Genomic DNA, 14,869 nt, shown 5'->3' with positions numbered 1-14,869 from the left:
GCGGGCAGTCACGGACGCACAGGAGCACCACGGCGCCCCCACTGCCCCGGGCTCCCCGCGCGCCGGGGCACGGCCAGCGCGGGAGGGCGCGGGACTTCCGGCGCGAGCGCAGGGCGGGGGTTGGACTTCCGGCGGTCGCGGCTGAGACGGAGGCCGCGGAAGGGACTTCCGGCGCGGGGCGGAGGTCGTCGCGGGATTTCCGGCGGCCTGGGCGCGAGGCGAGGCCGGAGCTTCCGGCAGCGCCGGAAGTGCAGGGCGTCGGGCTGCCGGGTCGTTGGGCCGCGTCAGGGCGGAGTTTCGGGGTCCTGCGTCTCCCGGTCTATCGCGGGCGGCGCGTGGTTGGGAAAGGGCAGGCTGCAGCGCAGGGCCCGGTTGGCATTGGGGGTCGGCGGGCACGGCGGTGGCAGGACAGGTGAGTGCCGGGCGGTCATCTTCCACCCCCGAGGGGTACCCGGGGTGCAGGGGGCCATGGCTTCCGAGCGGGACTGGGGGCGTGCCCGCGGGGCCTATGGTTGCCTCGCGCCCGCCCTCCACCCCCGACCCCGCGTGCCCTGGTCCTTGCTGTCGATGGAGGGCTGGGGTCGGTCCGGGGCGGAGGGATGGCGCCTCGCTCAGAGACCCAGGTTACGTGGTGGGCAGGAGCTGAAAGGTCCGGTAGCCCAGTCTCGCAGCAGCAGGCTCCCGTACCCAGCCCGGTCAGCTGAAGCTGAGCCTGTCGTGGGAGAGCGCGGCGACTCGGGAAGTTTCATCTATTTCCGTTCCAGCGAGCGCCCCGTAAATCCAGGATGGTGGCCTCTAAGGTGTGACCTTAGAAGTGTCCCCGGAATTGTGTGCCTCCGAGGTGGTCCCGTGCCTCCGGAGTGTCTTCTCCGCGCCCAGCCACCCCGCTCTGCACGCTCCGCGCGCGGGCTTGGGCTCTGCAGGGCTGGCGCGGCCTGGCCTAGGGGTTAGTCGTGCGGGCGCTGAGTCCTCCTTGCGCTGGGCCCAACCAGCGGGGAGAGCAGCGGACCCCGGCCGCACTGCACAGCAGCTGCGCGACCTTTCCGAGCCGCGTCTTGACATGGAGAAGGTCATGTTATGATGTGTGTGCCACGCGTTCTTCCGAAGTCCTGGACACGGGAGAGCTTTAGTGAGAGCGCTTCCTTCCTCTTGTCTCAGCCTCTTGGCACCTTCCTTTGGGTGGCTCTGGTAGGCTGTTCACTTGCTTTTTGCACTTGCACTTGAAAATCTTGGTGGTCATCTTCCGATTAGTGGTGTCCCCCAGTTCACTGTGTGGATGAGTGACAAAACACTGTCCGCAGGTTAAGACTGATGGCACATTTCTGCAGGTGCCTCTCTCCATAGATGCTGCGGAGCAGTTGAGTTTGCTGTTCCAGCCCGCCAGGAATTCGCAGCACAGCGCTGTAACAATAACGTGTTAGGGAGAGCTGTACTGAACGGCTTGTGGAAAATCACATTTGATACTGTTAAATGCCACACACATTACATTATTTAATCATTCTTTTGCATATGATTAACGTTCATGAAATTAAGCACTTAAGTGTTCTTTTTTTGCTAAAAGAAAATGTTTACAAGTCCCACCGGGGGCGCCTGGGTGGCTCAGATGGTTAAGCGTCTGCCTTCGGCTCGGGTCATGATCCCGGGGTCCTTGGATCGAGCCCCGCGTCGGGCTCCCTGCTCCTTGGGAGCCTGCTTCTCTCTCCCTGTCTCTCATGAATAAATAAAAAAAAAAAATTTTTTTTTAAAAGATTTTATTTATTTATTCATGAGAGGGAGAGAGAGAGAGGCAGAGGCAGAGAGAGAAGCAGGCTCCCGACGGAGCAGGGAGCCCAACGCTAGGCTCGATCCCATGACCCCGGGATCATGATCCGAGTGGAAGGCAGACGCCCAACCATCTGAGCCACCCAGGCGCCCCATAAAAAATCTTTAAAAAAAAAAAAACAAAAACCCATCGGGTATGAAAATGTGAGTAATGTTTTGTATACGGGGTAATGTGTGTGTGGCACATGAGTTGTGCAGACTTTATATTAAACCTACGTATTTGAATGGTGGGTTAGGGAGGTTGGGTTTTTGGAGGGAACTATTTATAATTCCTTGAAAATGTTTTTTAAAAAAAGTAGGATTTTTTTCCATAAACCTGTTTAATGCCCTATAATAGTGGGTTAGTACGAATATTTTGAAGAAATATAATTATCTTTCGGAATTTCAGATATTTGTTTTTGATTATATTTAGGTAAAAGGGCACAGCTTTTAACATTGGTTACAGTAGATTATTTTTAGAGTAAAGACATTTTTTTCCCCTTTACAGTTCTGTTCTTTTTTTCCTTCTCCCTGCCCCTTCAGGGCCCCCTTTTTTTTCTTCTCCCCTTTACAGTTCCTTTTATTTATTTATTTTTTAAATATTTTATTTATTTATTTGACAGAGAGCGAGAGAGCACAAGCAGGGGGAGCGGCAGGCAGAGGCAGAGGGAGAAGCAGGCTCCTTGCTGAGCAGGACCCTGGGATCTTGACCTGAGCAGAAAGTAGCTGCATAACCTGCTGAGCCACCCAGGCGCCCCTCCTCTTTACAGTTCTATGACCAGTTTACTAAAGTGTTTGGCCTGTTGAACATTTGGGAACTGTGCCTCACAGGGTTGTTGGAACAATAGTGGCTGTTCTTACTGACCCTTGTGAGCCTCACACCACACCTTTGTAGCAGTTCTTCCATCTCAGGGGGACCTGCCCATCCATTACCGGTGTCTTTGCAGTACTTTCTAACTGTGCTTCCCTCTTTGTCTAGCTTAGAGTCCATGCTGTATCAGTTCAGTATTCCTTTTGCAAACACCTGCAATTTCCTTGCTTCTCTCTATGATCTCAACCTGAAAACACCCTAAACTTTTCAAACATTTATATAGGATTTATACTAATACTGATCCATGCTGAGGTGAAGGGGTTTGTTCTCCCCGGAGGGTCTGGTGTGAAAGGAAGTAGTGTTGGCACCCGGGTAGACTGCTGGAGGAGGGAGAGGATGTAAATGAAGAGGACAAGAGTAAAATTTTAAAAAAGGTTCAGGAAGAAAATTGTGTTGGAAAGATTAACAAAAGAAAAAAAAGAAGAAATTGGAAATAGGTTATAACAAAAAACTAGAGGAACCTACCACTTCACAGTTTCTGAAGAATGGTGAATATGGCTGAAGACCTGAGTGGAAGAGGCAGAACTTGAATTTGCCGGGTCGTCTTCAAGTGTTAATAACACAGTTCTTGGCACAGGCATTACGAGCCCATCATTGAGATGGCACTTCACAGAGCTTAGAAAGGTCCTAAGGGATAAAATCACTCAGGATGAAAGATCTCCATTTGATGCCAGGTTCTTGTTCCAGATTTATAATTTGTAATTGTGTGAAGTGTACGTATTTGGTTGGAAATGGATCAGTGTGAAAAGCTTACCAGTGTATGGACTGTGTGGTGGAATGAGAAAAACAAGCAAAGGCCAGAACAACACTATATGGGGTTCATGGGGAGGAGGGAGGTTCAAGCCTCAGTGCAAGGCAGAGGGTGAAGATTTGTTTATTAAAATTTTATTTATTTAAGTAATCTCTACACCCCAACATAGGGCTTGACCCTGAGATCGAGTCACACACTCTTCCAGCTTGAGCCAGCCAGGCACCCCCAGAGGGTGATGATTTTTAAAGTTAGTTGTGTAGAAGACTGCTTATTTCTTACTGAAGGTATAATGTCTGGAAAGCCAGTGGTATGATACTTAAGACAGAAAATCATTGATTCAAAATCTACAATTTTGAGGGGCGCCTGGCTGGCTCAGTTGGTAGAGTGTGAGACTCTTGATCTTGGGGTTGTGAGTTTGAGCCCCATGTGGGGTGTAGAGATTACTTAAAAACTGAAAAAGAATAATAACCCGAAAAGCCTACGACTTTGAGGTGAAAGGAAGGTTGGCGTTGCCCTTCTTGCACTTTATATAACCAACTTGTGAATCTTCAGAATGTGCTAACCTTCCTTCTGATACTTAGCAGAGTATTCCCACTGATGCAGGTCTTCAGAGACGAAAGAAGAGACCTTTACTCTGTTATTTACTTGATTGAAATGTCTGCAGATAAAGTCTCCTCTTTATGGCTCCATTAGGATCTTTTTCACAGGGTTTTGATATTTTCCTCCTTTACAAAATGTGACTTATAAACTGCAAGGTAACTGTTACAGTGTTAATGATTTTGACAACTGAAATGCTTTATGAACTTACTAATTTAATATGTGTAATCACTGAAACAGAATTATGTCTACCTCTTTCTTTTTATGAAGAATATAATTTCTGGGTAAGGTTCCATTAAGTCAGTTTGGTGTTTTGGCCAATTTTTTATGTGGCACAATTAAATAGTTCTAAATGTTTCCATTAAAAAAAATTACTGAAATACTCTTTTAAGTGGGATAATATGAATTGTTTAACAATTTAGTTTTGTTATATTCAAATTTGTCAAATTTAATATCGATGTAATCTTTGTGTATATAAAATTCTGCCAATTATAGATTCTGCCATTGTTTTGCATTATGTCTTTATTTCAGCCATCTCTAATTTCTCTAGCTCAAAATTTTCAGACCTAAATTTCATTAAAAAATTTGTTCTTTTTCAGTCAAAAATAATTTTTCCATTGGGGCACCAGGGTGGTTAAGGCATCTGTTGGTTAGGCATCTGCCTTTGGCTTGGGTCATGATCCCAGGGTCCTGGGATCGAGCCTCGAGAGCCCCGCATCTCTCCCTGCTTGTGCTCTCTCTCTCTGTCAGATAAATAAAATCTTTAAAAATAATAATTTTCCATCTACTGTGAAAATGAAACATTTAAGATTGAATCAGTTATTTAAAATGATTCTACTTTAAAAAAATAATTTTTCCTATGTCATTTGAGGGAGTGCCAGGTTTATTACATGTTGCTTATAATTACATAATGCTTATTGTAAGCTTTTTTTTTTTTTATCTTATTAAGAGTAGTATTTGGTAAGTCATAGAATCTGGAGGCATGATGGGGTCAAAATGCCTATCTCCACTTTCAGTGTATACCTCTCCCAGATTTATAAATTTAGCCCAGTTCTCTTTTCATCTCTAGACTTGTGTACTTCCTGCCTCTTCTGTGTTTTAGATATTCAGAGGCATTGCAAACATAATACCTTCAATATTTAATTCTTGATTTCTTCTGCAAATCTGCTGCCTCAATATCTCAATACCTCAATAATCTGATCTCTTTTTCACCTACTTCTTACCTCAGAAATGAGGGCTGTTCTTGACACCTCTCTTCTGCCCCACCTGTCCTCCCCACCCCAAATCCATTCATGTACCCCTCTAATCTTAAGGGTCATCATTAATTGCCTATACTGCTTTAGTAACTTCCTAATTGGCTTCCCCATTCCTAGTCATCTGATTTTTCCATGTGTTTTCTACACAGCAGGAAGAGTGATTTTTCATGCAAATCTAGTGTCACTTTATTTTTACAACATGGCTTCATTTTTGTTTTAGGATAAAATCTAAACTTAAAAGACTCTAAGCTTCCCTCTCCCACTTGTACTATTCTCTCCATTGTTTGCTATGCTTTAGCCACATTATCTCTTTTTTAATATTTCTGGTTAATTAGTGTCATTCCCAGCTCAGGGTATTTGCACATGCTGTTCCTGTTCTTGGAATACCCACTCCCCCTCTCTCTTTCCACATGGTTAACACTAATTCTTCTGTCTCAATTTAAATGTCAGTTTCTTGGAAAAATCTTGCTCTTTAGCTTGTGTCTTCTCATAATATTTGTGTATCTTTCAGAGCAGTCACCACAACTTATAATTTCTGTAATCAATTCTGAGATGACCTTTAAGGTCATCTCAGAATGACCTTTAGAGTCTAAATCATGAAAGTAGGGACCAAGTCTGTTTAGTTCACTGCTGTATTCCTAGTACCTAATGCGTTCATGAGCTGAAGAATATTTGGTGCATGACTTAAAGAAAGAAAGAAGTGCTGTTGCTGTCCGTGCTTTTAAAGATGACAAAATTAAGCCTTAAGAACGTGGTTAAGTAACTTGACCAAGGTTGCACAGCTAGTTGGTGATAGATGTGTTCATTCATTCATTCATTCATTCACTTATACATTCGTCAAATATTTTGGGATGTATTTATGTCAGGCCACATGGTCGGCCCAAGTACAGTAGTGAGCCCAAATAATGTCCCAGGTGGGACATTGGTGGTGTTGTGGGGAAAACATTCATTAAGTGAGTAAACCACAAATAAGATCTAGGTGTGGAGGTGGTGAGGATCATACAGTGCTGTGACTAGCAGTGGCCAAAGGAAGCTGTTTTGAGGAGGTAACATTTAAGCCGAGGCTTCATGGTGAAGCCGAGCCAATGCTTTGAAGAGTTGGGGGTGGGGGTTGCATGGCTCTAAAACTAATTAACTGTTGTGCTCTTCTTTGGATTTTATTCCTAGTTGGTGTTTAACTTAACTGGATTATTTATATCTATTTTACTCCGCTATGTATTTGAAGTGGCAAAACTAGTTCCATTCACTGACATTTTTTAGGGAAGCAAAAAGTTATTCATTGTATAGCCAGAATTTGTAAATGGAGTAATGTGTGATGGATTAAAGATGTCTACAAGTTCTTTCTCATTCTTTTTCTTTCAGTAGGTTAAGTCTGTTTGCCCTCCACTTGAGTCTGCGTTGCCCTTGTGATTTGCTTTGACAAATAGAATATCCAAAAAAGTGAGAGAAATAGAAGATTAAAAAGAAAACCAAATGAGAATTTTAGAGATAAAAGAAATAGTTGTTTTATTCCTATTTCCCTCTTTTTTTTTAGATTGGATAGTTGAATGTGGTTTACATAATGCTATAGAAAATAGGTGATAATTTTAATAAATTCACAAATTTCAGAATTTTAAACCTAAAAACACAGAATTAGTTAACCTATTTGAAAGTTTTTAGTGTGTTGTAAAACACGATTTACTTTCTTGTTGCCATACTAACACGAGGTCTACACATATATAATTTGAGATACAAAAGGTCTCTGATTTTGTACTTATGGAAAGATAGAGTAGAGGTATTTCCTTATTCCACTAAGTATATCTAAAAACACTGGGCAGTATATATAAAACACATAAAAGACTGAAAGGTGGAGAGAAGGAAGTATAGTGATATTGGTATATTGGTACCTCAGAAATGACACAGAGCTGAGTTCCCTGGATTTTCTTTTTTGCCTCATACATCCCAGAATTGGGCCTGAAGAGGTCACAACCCAGCAACACCAAAGGGCTCACCTCAGAGGACCCAAGAAAAGCCTGCTCTCTAGTCAAAAGACCAGGAAAGGAAAAGCCCCGGAGACAGAACACTTCTAGAAAACACTGCAGCACCTACCCTCATCACTCTTCTGTCTAAGGCTGGATGGAGAATCTAGGCTTTTACCCTTGAAAAGCTGTGTTGAGGTGACACTCTCTGCTGGGTGGTATCAGGGAAGGCTGGGTGAGCAGGTGGGATTCTCATCTTGTTGGGTGATGAAAACATGCTCTTCCTGCTGGGGTGGCATTAGAGGAAACCTAGTAGGGATTCAGGAATTTCACCACCACTCGGTGCTAATGAGGCCACGTAGGGTTTAGTAACAAAGACCTCTGGTGCAGTCAGGGTGGTGTGAGTGGAGGCCAAGGGAGAGGTTGAACTCTCACCCCACTCAGCAGCAATGAGGCGTATCTCCACCCAGGGTCAGCGGAGGGTGAGCAGAGAACCCTGACTTCCATCTCCACCTTTGCAGTTTACCTGGCAGAAACAAGAAATTGCTGGGACATCATCGTTAGAGGCCTGCTGTAATAGAAGACTTAAATCAGATCTCGGGTCTGGTAACATGAAACCCAAAATGTTGAGGCTTCAGTTGAAAATTATGTCATATGAAGAACTGGGAAAATCTCAGTTTGAATGAGAAAAGACAACTGACAGCAACACAGAGATGTTGCAGATGTTAGAATGATTTGACAGGGATTTTAAGGCAGCCAAAATGAATATGTGTCAGTGAGCAATTAGTGATGTTTGAAACAAATGAAAAAACAAAATCTCAGGAAGAAAACACGGGATATAAAGAAACAAATGGAAATTTAGAACTAAAAAGTATAATTCAAACGAAAAACCCAGTGGATGGCTGAACAGCAGAATGGAGAGGGTAGAGGAAAGACTGAAATAGAAATTACCCACCTTGAACAACAGGGAGAAACTAGCCTGGAAGAAAGTGAACGTAATATCAGGGACCTGTGGAACTTTGACAAAAGACCTATCGTTCTTGTTATAATCCCAGAAAGAGGAGAAAGACAGTGGGGCTGAAAATGTATTTGGAGAAATACTGGCTGAATATTTCCTAAATCTGGCAAGCCATAAACCTACAGAATCAAGAAGCTTAATGAAACCCAGAGAAGATAAACTCAAAGAAATCCATGCTAAGACACATTGTAGTCAAACTTCTGAGAACTAAAGACAAAAAAGCAGTGAGAGAGAAATGTCACTTTACCATTAGTGGAAAAACAATTTGACAGTGGATTTTTCATCAGCGACCATAGAGGCCATAAGGAAGTGGCATATTTTTCAAGTGCTGAAGGAAAAGAACAGTCAACTCAGTTCTGTGTCAAGTGAAAACCTCCTTCACGTGATCGGTCACCAGCAGACCTATCCTAAGATAATAGGTAGAGGAATTTCTTTCAACGGAACGGAAATGACATAAAGCAATCTGGGAACACCAGGAAGGAAGTACAAACAATGGAAAGAGGAAACATACTGGTAAATTCAGTAGATACTCATGTTTGAAGGTTGAAGCATAGCTCTTGATGTTCTCAGTGTATATAGAGGAAGTATTTCACTTGGCTGTTACAAGTGGGAGGGTGTAAGGAGATAAGAAGGTCAGGTTTCTACACATTACCGTGAACTGGTAAAATGTTGATAATCAGACTGTGATAGTTGTGAGAATTTAATACCTAGAACAATCACTAAAGAAAATTATACAAAAGAGGTAAACTCAGAAACTATACCGTAAATCAAAATGAAAATTCTACCGTGATCCCAGGGTCCTCGGATCGAGTCCCGCATCAGGCTTCCTGCTCAGCAGGAAGCCTGCTTCTCCCTCTCCCACTCTCCCTGCTCGTGTTCCCTCTCTCGCTGTGTCTCTCTGTCAAATAAATAAAATCTTCAAAATGAAATTCTAAAAAATGTTCAAGTAACCCACAGGAAGGCAGAAAAAAGAAAACAAAATGAGAGAACAGAGATTGACTTGTATACTAGGAACAAGTGGGGTTTACTTGTACATGCTAATTTGGATTAGCGTTTGAAAATCATCAGTGTAATTGATCTGTTAACAGGCTAAAGAAAAGCCACACCATTAGGTGATGCAGAAAAAACAGATGACAAAATTCAACGCATTTGTGAGACTTAGGAAGGGGGGAGCCTTCTCATCTCAGTAGACAAAATCTGCAATTGACCTATAGCTAGCGTCATACTTAATGGTCAGAAACAGTTTTTTTACCTTGAGATCAAACAAGGATGTTGTCACTGTTTACAGCATAGTACTGGAATTTCTAGCCAGATCAATAAGAAAAGGAAATAAAGTCCTACAGATCAGAAAGGAAGAAATAAAACTGTTCTTTTTTTAAAATTTTATTTATGTATTTATTTTTTTAAGATTTTATTTATTTGACAGGGAGAGACACAGTGAGAGCAGGAACACAAGCAGGGGGAGTGGGAGAGGGAGAAGCAGGCTTCCCACGGAGCAGGGAGCCCGATGTGGGGCCTGATCCCAGGACCCCGGGATCATGACCCGACCCGAAGGCAGACACTTAACGACTGAGCCACCCAGGCGCCCCTGTTCTTTTTTTTTTTAGATGACATAATAGTCTACATAAAAAATGCCAAAGAATCTATAAAAAATCTCCTAGAACTAATAAATGACTTCAACAACAATGTAGGATACTAGCAATTAACACAAAATGGAAATAATACAATGTTATTTAACATTACTCAGAAAATAAAAGCACAGACTTCAGTGTAAATTCGAAAAGATATACGTAGGACTTCTTTGTGGAAATCTATAAAACTGAGGGAAGAAAAGATGATCTAAGTGAACTGAGGCATATACTGTATTCATAGATTGGAAGGCTCGACATGATAAAGGTGCCACTTCTCTCCAAATTGAGGAACAGATTATACAGAATTCTGTTAAAATTCCATGAAGATTTTTATTTTTGTAGGTATGGGAAAGATTATTCCAAATTTATATGGCTAGGCAAAGGAACTAGAATAGCTTAGACAATTTTGAAAAAGATTTAAGTGATAGGAATCACTAATGATTTCAAGACAGCACAGTAATCAAAACCATGTTACTGGCAGGGGTGCATGGCTGGCTCAGTTGGAAGACCATCTGGCTCTTGAACTTGGGGTCATGAGTTCGAGCCCCACGTTGAGTATAGAGATTACTTAAATAAAACTTAAATACTGTGTTATTTGTAGAGAGAGAGATACATAGATCAGGTGAACAGAATAGAGAACCAAGAAATAATCTCACCTAAGTATAGCCAATTGATTTTTGACCAAGATGCCAAATTTTCTCAACTCAATGTAGGATGGATAGTTTTCAACATGTGGTGCTGGAATAATTGGATATCCTCAGCAAAGAAAGAAACAAGAAAACCCAAAACAAAAATACCCCTGGACCTAAACTTTATGCCTTAATACAAATATCAACCCAGAGTAGCTCGTAAATTTAGAATGTATAAAACTAAAATTTTAAGAAGAAAAAATTTTTAGGAGCTAGGATTGATAAAAAGTTCTTAGACGTGACTCTAAAATATCCATTGGAGAAAGATAATCGATCAGTGGGATTTCATCAAAATTTAAAAGTTTTGCTTTGTGAAAAACCCTGTTAGGGTAAAAGACTGGGGGAAGCTTGGTAACCCGCACACCTGACACGTAACTCATGAAGGATATATGGAGTACTCTCAAATCTCAACAGTAAAAACCCAAAGTCCTATTAGAAGATGGGCAAAAGATGGGAGAAGACATTTCCCTAAGAAGGGTATTTAGACTGCAGATAAGTACATGGAAAGATGTACAGTATCACCAGCCACCAGGGAAGTGTGTGTGAAGACCGTGACACAGTACTGCACACCTGTCAGAGCCACTGAAATTAAAACATAGTGAACATACCAAATGAGCCTGTGGAGAATAGAATCTCCTACATCGCTAATGGGAATGTACGAGGTTATAGCTGCTTTGGAGAATAGCTTGGCAGATCGTGTTTTTCATGTTGCCTAAAGTGATAGTATTTTAGACACAGTGGGCTAAATAAATCATTAAAAGGGATTTCACCTGTTTTTACTTTTTTAAATGTGGCTACTAGAAAATTTGCCGTTATGTGTGGCTTGCATTGCATTTCTCTTGGACAGCATTGCTCTAGGATATGTGGTCTAGAACGTGTGATTAGAATTGGTTCTCTCTGGGGAGTAGGCTGAGGTTGGGGAAAGTTGGTTAAGGGAGACTTGTTCTTTAAGCCCTTCAAAAACTTGATAATCAAATTTGATAAAAAGTTACCTGTTTGACAAAGGCTGGGGTCTTTATCTAAAAAAAGGTTAATTTGTTACTTTCTAAATAAAATAGTAAATATTGCTGTAGTGAAGAATGAAGAAGTTTGGAATTGAAAGTAATTATTGTCGGGGCACCTGGGTGGCTCAGTTTGTTAAGTGACTGCCTTCGGCTCAGGTCATGATCTCAGGGTCCTGGGATCGAGCCCCGCGTCAGGCTCCCTGCTCCGCAGGAAGCCTGTTTCTCCCTCTCCCACTCCCCCTGCTTGTGTTACCTCTCTCGCTGTCTCTGTCAAATAAATAAATAATCTTAAAAAAAAATTCATCTCATTAAAAAAAAAAAGTAATTATTGTCTTCTATTTTTCCTTCATTTTGGTTTGCCATATCAGAAATTAAGTACTTGTTTTTCCTGCTTTTGTTTAGCTTATTGCAGGAGCGACTGGGACATCACCTTCTAGAAGTAATGCCCACAGAAAGCGGGAGTTGCTCCACTGCTCGCCAAGCAAAACAGAAACGCAAATCTCACAGCCTTTCTATACGAAGAACTAACAGCTCGGAGCAAGAGAGGACGGCTCTGCCAAGAGAAATGTTAGAAGGACAGGTGAGTTAGTGCTGATTGTGTTTGTAATGTTCCAGAAATAGCCAAATATATGGAGGTCTCCAAAGTAGAGAAAAAGAGTGGGTTACCAATACAAAACAAAACTAGCCCCTCTTCCCTTAATAACTGATTAAAACAACCATCAAATGTAACGCCTACACGGAGACACATGGGTGGCTAATGTGCCTAAGGAATTTTTAACATTTTAATTAATTTACGTTTAAATTTAAATAGCTACATGTGGCTACTGGCTACCATATTGGATAGTGCAGGTAAACAGTCTAGTATACGTTTTTTTTTTTTATTAGATTTATTTACATTTCTAGTGAAAATCCCACACCCTCCTTTGCTAGCATCTTCTGGAGTTAACTCCCGTTTGAGGTAAATGTGTTCTTTGCTTGGCCTTCTGAATGCCCCTCCTCCATTGTGATGTAGGACAAGTATGTAATTGCATTTCAGGGTAATGAAATTCTGAAGGTCATTCAGAGGCCTGCAGGCTGAACAGCCTGGCTGCCACGCTGCTCGTAGGGTCCCGGTCTTCGTGTCTTCAGTGCTCTCTAGACGGTTCCTTCTTGTTGAGGAGGCGTTTCGTGGATGGCTGGTGTGTGGTGCTCTTTCTGGTTCAGCAGCAGGAAGACAGTAGCAGGGGTGCTTGTTGCAAGCAGGTGGCATGGTAGGTGGAGGTGGACATGGAGGGACACGTGAGAATCCACGTGGCCAGTTACCAGTGGATTCACTTTCCAGACAAGGTTACAGTGATTTGTTGGGGAGCAGTGTCCTACCACGAGAAGGTAGTGTGAACGAGCAGTGGTGGTAGTTTTACACATCTTAGATTCATGAGTGCAGCATTTAGGAAGTGCAGGGCTCAGCGTGGGGATGCAAGGCCCGTGCTTGCAGAGTACTGCTGAGTCTGTGTGTGCACCACGTGTGGACTGGCCTCCTGCATCCCTGATGTGCTGATGTGGCAAAGTGCACATGCATTTAGAAGCTTTGCCGAATCACTAGCTTTTCTGTCCTGAGTTTTCTGAGGTGGTGCCCAGAGCTCAGCACTGCTCCATCAGGGTCTATAAAATGGGACGACACCATAGCCCGGCCTGGAGCGCTCTCATGTAGTGGAAGAGGTTTCGTTTCACTGCACATTTCGCTTCCTGATTATCAAGTGAGGTTATTGCTGACATCCCAGTTTTGTCTCCAGTTACAATGACATTCTGCATTTATTGCTCAAGTAAATGTAATACTTCATTTACTGAATAATAAGGATCTGAAAACACTGTGGGTGTACGTGAGTAGGAATGCCTACAGTAAGAGGGGATTTGGCCTAGTTATAGGACGCAGAAAGGTTTCTCACCAAGTGCTTCGTGCGAGGGGGACTGGCTGGACGAGGGTGCAGGAAGAACGTGGCACAGAGAGGGAAGAGAATATGCAAAGGCCACGAGGCAAGGTGGATAGTGTGGTAAATGTTCATTGTGATGGTTTATTTGACTTTTCATTGTTATTTCAAGTTTTCTTTTTTTTTTTTTTCATATTTTTCATTGGTACTTTAGAGGGATGTTGAGGGAGGCTGTGTTACCCATTCTGCCAGATTTCAGTTGTGAACATGTGGCTTCATATATAGTTTTAATTAGCTTGTTAAATTTACTTGAACATTATGTGATTTCAAAGATATTGCTGAGCTGTTTGTCATTAGAGATCATTTTGCCTAAAATTTTTGTCTTCCTAAGAACTTAATCTGAGAAGGGGCGCCTGGGTGGCTCAGATTGTTAAGCGTCTGCCTTCGGCTCGGGTCATGATCCCAGGGTCCTGGGATGGAGCCCCGCATCGGGCTCCCTGCTCCATGGGGAGCCTGCTTCTCCCTCTCCCACTCCCCCTGCTTGTGTTCCCTCTCTGACTGTGTTTCTCTCTGTCAAATAAATAAAACCTTTAAAAAAAAAAAAAAAGAACTTAATCTGAGAAGTTTAATAAACTGGATATTTTTATTTGCAGCTCATTAAACATTAAAGAGTTTGTGCTGCATGTAAATTTGAAGTGTCACTTAGAAAGTAACATTGGCAGCAGTTAAATATTGAAACCTTATTTTAGAAATCTCTGTGAAGAGTTCTCTTTGAAAATACTCTAAGTGCGGGAGGTACACAAAGTAGGCCATAGGCCGTGCCCTCTGGAGATGAGAGTGTAGTGTGGACTCTGCAGTTTCCTCATTACCAGCAGTGGCCAGGACGTATGTGCTGGTGAGCACAGGTGGTGCTGAGGACACCGCCCACACCTTTATACATAAAAATTCAGCAGAGGTGTTGCTTCTGCTCATGGGCTTCCCATGAGGTTTGGACAGGGCTGCAGGTGTGCAGAACACGTGGGGAGGCAGGCATGAAGAGCGTGGTGCTCCTGGGCACTTAATGCAGTAAGGTTTTTGTTTAGCTGACACGTTTTGCTACTACAAGTCAGATTTCTTGTGTTTCCCTCCTCATAGTCTTGTAGGTATTAAGTATAGTTATAAGAAATACCAGTATTGTGCTTGAAGCACAATAGATGGGAGAACTCTATGAAAGCACCTCTATTAGTATATAGCTTATTCAAATTAACTTATAATATCGTATGGTAGAATTTAGAGACTGTATAATAAAACTTCATTTATGGGAACTGTCTTCCTTCTCTACAGATTTGGAAGTTTTTGAATAAGGTAGACTTATTCCCTCCCTTGTTAAAGAAAAATGATGTTATTT

General features: G+C 42.5%; 1 protein-coding gene across 3 annotated transcripts in view; it reads left to right on the top strand.

Moving 5' to 3' along the window:
- Positions 1-223: 223 nt before the first annotated feature.
- The window catches only part of WDR37 (WD repeat domain 37), a 54,883-nt gene continuing 40,237 nt past the window's right edge, over positions 224-14,869 (top strand). For all 3 annotated transcript variants that reach the window (XM_021690901.2, XM_044915556.1, XM_021690900.2), the window contains exons 1-2: positions 224-412; positions 11,978-12,155. In XM_021690901.2, the coding sequence (XP_021546576.1) occupies positions 12,018-12,155 (138 nt within the window). In that variant the 5' untranslated portion in view covers positions 224-412; positions 11,978-12,017. The remainder of the gene's footprint in view (positions 413-11,977; positions 12,156-14,869) is intronic.

Source organism: Neomonachus schauinslandi, chromosome 5 (assembly GCF_002201575.2).
Source record: "Neomonachus schauinslandi chromosome 5, ASM220157v2, whole genome shotgun sequence".
NCBI lineage: Eukaryota > Metazoa > Chordata > Mammalia > Carnivora > Phocidae > Neomonachus > Neomonachus schauinslandi.
Note: the sequence above shows the minus strand (reverse complement) of the source record. Positions and strands in the feature narration are given on the sequence as shown.